A 6891-nucleotide genomic window follows, 5' to 3' on the forward strand; every position below is an offset into this window, starting at 1 on the left:
GCCCTCAGGCATGTGAGAGGAGCATGTTTCTTTCCAATAAATACCAATACATCAAAAAAAAAAAAAGAAATGGGGGTATTTTAAAATGAAGAATTGTGTTACGGGTTGAACTGTGTCCCTCTAAAATTCATATGTTGAAGTCTTAACCACTGGTACCTCAGAATGTGACTGTATTTGAGAATAAGGTTTTTAAAGAGCCAATGAAGTTAAAATTAAGTCATTAGAATGGTCATTAGAGATGACTGACATCTCTACAAGAAGGGGAAATGTTTTTTAAAAGGAGGAAATCTGAACACAGAATTATAGAGAGAATATGATATGAAGACATAGGCAGAAGATAGCCAAAAACAAGTCAAGGAGAAAGGCCACAGAACAAACCAGCCCTGCTGACATTTTGAATTAGATTTCTAGCTTTCAGACTGTGAAAAAATAAATTTCTGTTGTTTAACTAGCCAGGTCTATGGTACTTTGTTATGGCAGCCTTAGCAAACTAATACAAGACATGTGGTATAAATATGTTTTGCATAATTAGGAACTCTGAGTAGAATGAGATGGCTGGAGAGGCAGATGTGAGGAGAGAGAGATTTGAAGACAGTTCATGGAGGACCTTATGGCCATCCCTAAATGCTTACTTTTGTTGGTTGTAAATTGTGAAGTTTTGAGGAAGAGAGGAATTTGATCTGATATTTTCTTAGGTTGAGATCCATGAGTATGGTCAATTTAGTAGTGGAGAGACTAATAGCAACAGAGATTTTAAGAGCAGATTAGTGACCTAGGAAGACCAATTACTATCAAATAATTATTACACTTGACTGTTTATCTTTCTACTATACATAATACTATACAAAATAGTCTCATCTTTATCTCATTTAAATGAAGACATAGACCAATATAGGAGAAGGCACCAATCTCCTTATTTTACAGATGAGTAGTCTGGGGCCCAAAGTAAGAAAGTAATTTACTCTTAGTAATTTTCTAAGTCACAGAGTAACTTCATGACATAAAAAGGGGCCTCCTTCCTTGCAAATTTTTCCTTTGGATGGCCCCAGGCAGTGTGGGAAGTGAGGGAGAGGCAATAGTGCTGGTTGATTTATGAGGTTATCCACAGAATTGACTTCTATGTCACTGCACAGGGAGAGGGTCATGGTGTCCAGGGGTGTGTGTGACAAGGTATGGGAAATAGTTTTCACCATTGTTGGGGCAATGCTAGTGCCTTAGTCATAGCAGGAAGCAGCAGGGACAGTGGCACCGGACATACCCATGGAGTGAAAATTGAAATGAGCTCTAGGAAAGGGGTAAGAGAGTCAATTCTCTGCCGTGTACCTGCAGTGTGATAATAAAATTTTATGTAATCTCTGCTATATTCACTGTTTATAAATGTAGTAGGGGGCTGAATGTCCTGACTTAGCTTATCTCAAAAATTTTAAAGAAATTGAATACACACAAAGACACACATACAGAAATATATTCCTCTATATATGTATATAAAGGGGGGTTGGGGGATCATGATTAGTATTTTATTTGAAATTTGAGAATATTTATCATATTATCTAGCAATGGATATTTGAGTGGAATTGATTTGGATTTAAAGATGAAATAAGGACAATTGGTATCGCTACAAAATTGAGACATCCTGTCCTTGTATAAAGTCTCTCTATGTTTATTCATTTTATTCTGTATCCCTTGGAAAAGTTTCCTTACAGCTTCATTTTAATAGGTCTCGACTAGAAATTGTTAAATATATTTCTAAATGTTTTCCAAGGAAAATAAGTAAAATTTCCCATTTTTACAAACACCTTCCTTTGATCTTTTCACACAGTTATGTTGAGGTTCCAAAGGAACTCATATATCCCAGACCTAACACTTTCCTCTTGATATCTTCATTTGTAGTCTGTTTAGGGATTTACTTTTAAACTTTTCAGAGTCCTATAGACACATATAGGGTTCCTAGTACATCTTTCTACTACCCTGGATCACTCTCTGTAGAGTTCACTTCTACAAATTCCTTCTGAGCTGTTGAACCACTGATTGCTACCAGTGATGTCTTTTTTGGTCTCTTGCCAAACCCAGATAGATACAACATCTGCTCTGCAGTTGTGTTATCAAGTCCCCTGGAATGATTACTGCATTACGATTTTTTTTAAATTTATTTTTTGATACAAGTTCTTTCCATCTTGCTAATAAAGATTGATCAAGGGAAATGGGCAACTTTCTTGGCTGGGACATAAGGAGTGAAAATGCAAAAACTGAAATTAAGTTCCAAAAGATTTTCCATAGGGAAAAGTGCAAGATGAAGTGAAATGGTTGGAAAATCATCTCAGGAAGTATGGAAGGTTTATTTTTTTGGTGGGAGGAAGTATAGGAAGTTACTTCATGAGTATTGAATGAGTTTCAATTAATGCATGAAAGTTGAGTCAGTGAAGAAAGGACAAGGGATATTTTGCTAGAAGTTGGGGATTTTTAGAGTCTTATTTTTGCAATGAGCTGATCACCTTCTTCCTATTAGTTATATACGGACTGTATTTCTGGTCACTGGGCTCAATGCCTTATTGAGACAAGTACACTTGTGCCACAGTCACATTTTAATTACAAGGATCATAGAAAGAGGATGGCTCTACACATATAAAAGTGTGCATGTGTGCTTTTCTGAGGAATTGTCTTCTCAAATGAAAGATGTCTAGGAGAAACTTGTGCTAGCAGAACTAAGCTAGAACAAGTAGGATTAATGTTTTATTTTATAATGGCTAGTTTTCTGAAAATGTGTGAAACTATTAGTAGCTCATTAAAATCACCAGGAAAGATAAAAGGACAGTCAGGAATTTAGAAAAAATAATGCATTGATTTTTTTTCTCTGAATGTATCTACCCAATCAACCTATCAACTCTTAATCTTTGTGAATGTTGTTTTCTTTTATATCACTGATTAGGAAAACAAAAATCTATGTGTTTTTAATAAACTTTCACTGACTTATATGGAATATATATCCTTGAGGCAGGAGAATCTTTGTGTTTGCTAAGCACAAACTTATTCATCTTTCTCAATGTAAATGTCTCTGTGGAGTTATTTAACTGTTGTCTCTCAGCTGTAATTCACTATTCTCTACTTTATATATAACTTAGGTTGAGATCCTGAAAAGTACATTTTCTTGAATCATAATTGGTTCATCTGTTCAATGATAAAGAGTGTCTTAGAAAATCAGTCCTAATATCAAGGCCAGCCTGATAGGTTACAAATCCAATTTCAGTGCAACTATATTATATCATGGCCAAGGTCACAGAAATTCCCTAATTCTGCCTTGGTTTAAGCTTTCCTACAGTGTATTCAAAAGATATATATATATACACACACACACACACACACACACACATATATATATGTGTATATATATATATATATATATATATATATATATAGGAGACAATTATGAATGGGAAATAAACATAGTAATTTATTATTATTGGATTTATGCCTGAAACTTAATTTATTTTTGTTTTTTTGTATTTTTTTTTTTGTTTATTTTATTGAATTTATGCTGAAACTTAAGTGCAGATTTCTCTGTAAGTTCAGTTGGAATACATGGCCTAGTTGAAGGCTGAAGGGGCTTTGTTTTCTCGCTAAAGCCAACCCCAAATCCAAAGATCTTATCTCTTTCCTGCAAGTTACATATGACTAAAGAGGGGAGCTAAAATTAACCAAGGGTGTGTGTGTGTGTGTGTGTGTGTGTGTGTGTGTGAAAAGAGGAAGGAGAGCAAGATGTTTAGTTCTAACCCATGAGCACAGGCCTAAAGCCAAATTAATTCTTTGGTCATGTGAAAAAATAAAAAGAGGCAGAATAAAATTCCAGAAGGAGAATCATTCTAATATACATAACCTTCTAACAAACACTGATCCTAACCACTTGTGGGTGTTCTGCTGACTCAAAATGATGGTAGCCACAAGTCTTGGAAAAGAACAAAGCAAAAGTTGGGAGTTTTTCTTGTTCCCCCTCCCTCAACACCATATTACATCAGGGTAGGGATTAACTATACCATATGATATAAAGGCCATTTACCTCATACTTATCAGTATATCTTTTCTACAGATGTCACATGGTTTAGCCTACTGTTGAAGATGAATACTTATGCATTTTGAACTCCATCAATTAAGAAAGTCATAGTCTTCACAAAGTGTCATGTGAGAGCATTGCAGGAACATTAAAAAAGGAAGTGAGTGTTGTGGAATCAGTATTAATTCTACTCAGTAATAGGAAAGACATTTTAATTTTCTAAGTGTCAGTTTTCTCATCTATAAGAAGTAGGTTATAATATACACTTCGAAGGGATGCTCTAAAGTTTAAATATTGTGACATTTTAAAACAGAAGCCCATAAATGTAAATTTGAACAATTAACACATTAAACTGACTCACATTAAGGGTTATCAGTTTATTTCCTTTTCATGAGATGACTTAATAGGCTAGAAGTCTGGGTGAGCAATGGGCCCAAGGAAAAAGAGAAGTTGGTGGCCAAAGAAATTATATTTGTTTTGGTCTCTGTGACCTTCAGGACCCACCCTCAGGAAGTCTCAAGCTTCAGAGAATGGAAGAAATTATATTCTTAGCAGACAAGTTCAGCATTCCACAATAAAAGACGGTCCATGAATAAAACATCCAGTTCCTTCCTTCTTCCTTCAACCCCTGAAAATATATGTCATTGATGAGGAAACTGATGGAAGAAAAGACTAAGAAATGAAATGATTCAGCCAGAAGACCTTTATTAACAAGTTGATCTTGAAAAAAATATATAAAGCAAGGAAGAAGCTCTCTCCATGGAGCTTCTTGTTTTCTCTCCTTTCTGTAGGAAGGGGAGATAAGTAAAATGTCTAATTCGAATTCTGGCCTGAAATGCACATGACAACTCCGGAGATTCGTGAAACAGAAACTGTTCGCTCTTTACACAGATTTTTCTATTTGGTTACTATTTAATAAAATGGATTTAAGCTTAACCTGCCTTTCTTGACAACTCTGCATGGTTTTAGGTCTTCTCTTTAACCTATGCCCTTGTGAATATCTTTAAGGAGTGCTGACCAAATTAGATTTGTACCAATGTATAAAAAAATCAGAAAAAAACCCAGCTCCCAGTAATAGAAACATAGAGGTGGAAAACTTTTTGCATAATTTTCTTATTTGAACATTAATTAGATATAAATTATGCACCAAAAATTATAACTTTACAAATGTTATCTCATTTAAAAACTGTGATCTGACTATACTGAAAGACTGAGACTCAGGAAGCATCCAGAAAAGGGAGCGATATAGAGACAGGAGAGTTAGGGTTGTACAATATGTTGTAGGATTGGTTTCCATTCTGGCTGAGATTGGGTAATGGTATTTGCCAGAGCCTAGAATTCTGAACATGTAATTGTATTCCTACATCCTAATGTTAGCCATCCATCATTTTTCCATCAATTGAAAAAACTTCAATAGGCAATAATTTATGTGATCATGGCAAGAAGCTATTATTTTTTATTTTTATATTTGGAAATAAATGAGAAATGATTTCTGTTCTTGAACACTGTTCTCAATTGCTTGATCATTTTTGCTCAGGGAATTTTTTCCCACATACTTTATGTTTTATTACTTGAAAAGAGCAGAATCTAGATTAATGTCGTGGCAGAGAAATTGTTCTTCCCACAACTATTTGAAGAGCTGATTTGAACTCTTTATTTCTCAAGCTGTAAATCATAGGATTGAACAATGGAGTTAGGATAGTGTAGGATACTGATATGAGAGCATCCTGGCTTGAGGAGTAGTTGGACTTAGGCCTTAAGTAGATAAAGGAGGCACAGTCATAATGGACAATAACAATAATGAGGTGAGAAGTACAGGTGGAAAAAGCTTTGTACCTGCCTAATGTGGAAGGAAACTGGAGTATAGCAGAGATGATGTGAATATAGGATATCAAAATCAATAACAGGGGGATAACCAGGACCAATGCACAGAGCATGATAATGACAAACTGACTAAAGTGGGTATGGTGGGATGCTACCTTGAGAACAGGAGAAATGTCACAGAAGAAATGGTGTAGTTGGTTGGAGGAGTGAAAGGGCAGGTGAAATACCAAGGATGTGATGATCTCTGCAATAGTGAAACCACAGAGATAGACAACAGCCACAAGTCCCACACACATCCCATGTCCCATGATCACTGTGTACCGCAGAGGGTTACAGATGGCCACATAGCGATCATAACCCATGGCTGCCAGCAGGAAGGAGTGTGAGCAACCTAGGAAGAGGAAGGAAAACATCTGGATAGAACAGCCCAAGAAGGAGATGGTCTTCTTCTGTGATAGCAGGTCAACCAGCATCTTGGGTACAATGATGAAGGTGTAGCAAGTCTCAGAGCAGGAGAGTCCAGCAAGGAAGAAGTACATAGGGGTGTGGAGGGCTCTGTCCAGCACAATGGTGGAAATGATGACAGCATTGGTGCCCAGGGTGAACATGTAGACGAGCAGGAAGACAACGAAGAGCAGCCGCTGCAGCCCAGTCAGAGATGAGAAGCCGAGGAAGACAAACTCTCTCACCAAGGTCTCATTGACCCACTCCATGGAAGGCAGATCATCAGGAGACAACCCGAGAGAGAAGACAGTGCCAAGAAAACCCCCTGAAAACTAGAAGAATCATTAGAATGATCACTATATTGATCATCATATCATGTGATCTCAGGTTTTGAGTTCTAACTCATTCCTCCTCTTTCCAGTTTTTGTAAGACATGAAGAAGTATCTAAAATTATTCAAAGTGTGCATCCAACTTTGAGTCTCCCCAGTATTTTTAATACCATAGGAAAACTTTCTTGACATTTCCCAGATTTAACTATCTCTTCATCTCCATTCCCAGGATGAGGCTGCTATTAAAA

At 36.4% G+C, this 6891-nt stretch overlaps 1 protein-coding gene across 1 annotated transcript; it reads right to left on the reverse strand.

The window, feature by feature from the left end:
- Positions 1-5637: 5637 nt before the first annotated feature.
- LOC307198206 (olfactory receptor 10K2) lies at positions 5638-6588 on the reverse strand (the record flags this gene model as incomplete). The annotated part of the gene is made up of 1 exon (XM_079944964.1): positions 5638-6588. Exon 1 carries the CDS (start codon positions 6580-6582, stop codon positions 5638-5640), a length of 945 nt encoding a protein of 314 aa, XP_079801090.1. The 5' UTR covers positions 6583-6588.
- Between the last annotated feature and the right edge of the window lie 303 nt (positions 6589-6891).

The sequence above is a fragment of the Stenella coeruleoalba genome (assembly GCF_951394435.1).
Source record: "Stenella coeruleoalba genome assembly, chromosome: 1".
In the NCBI taxonomy this organism is placed as follows: domain Eukaryota; kingdom Metazoa; phylum Chordata; class Mammalia; order Artiodactyla; family Delphinidae; genus Stenella; species Stenella coeruleoalba.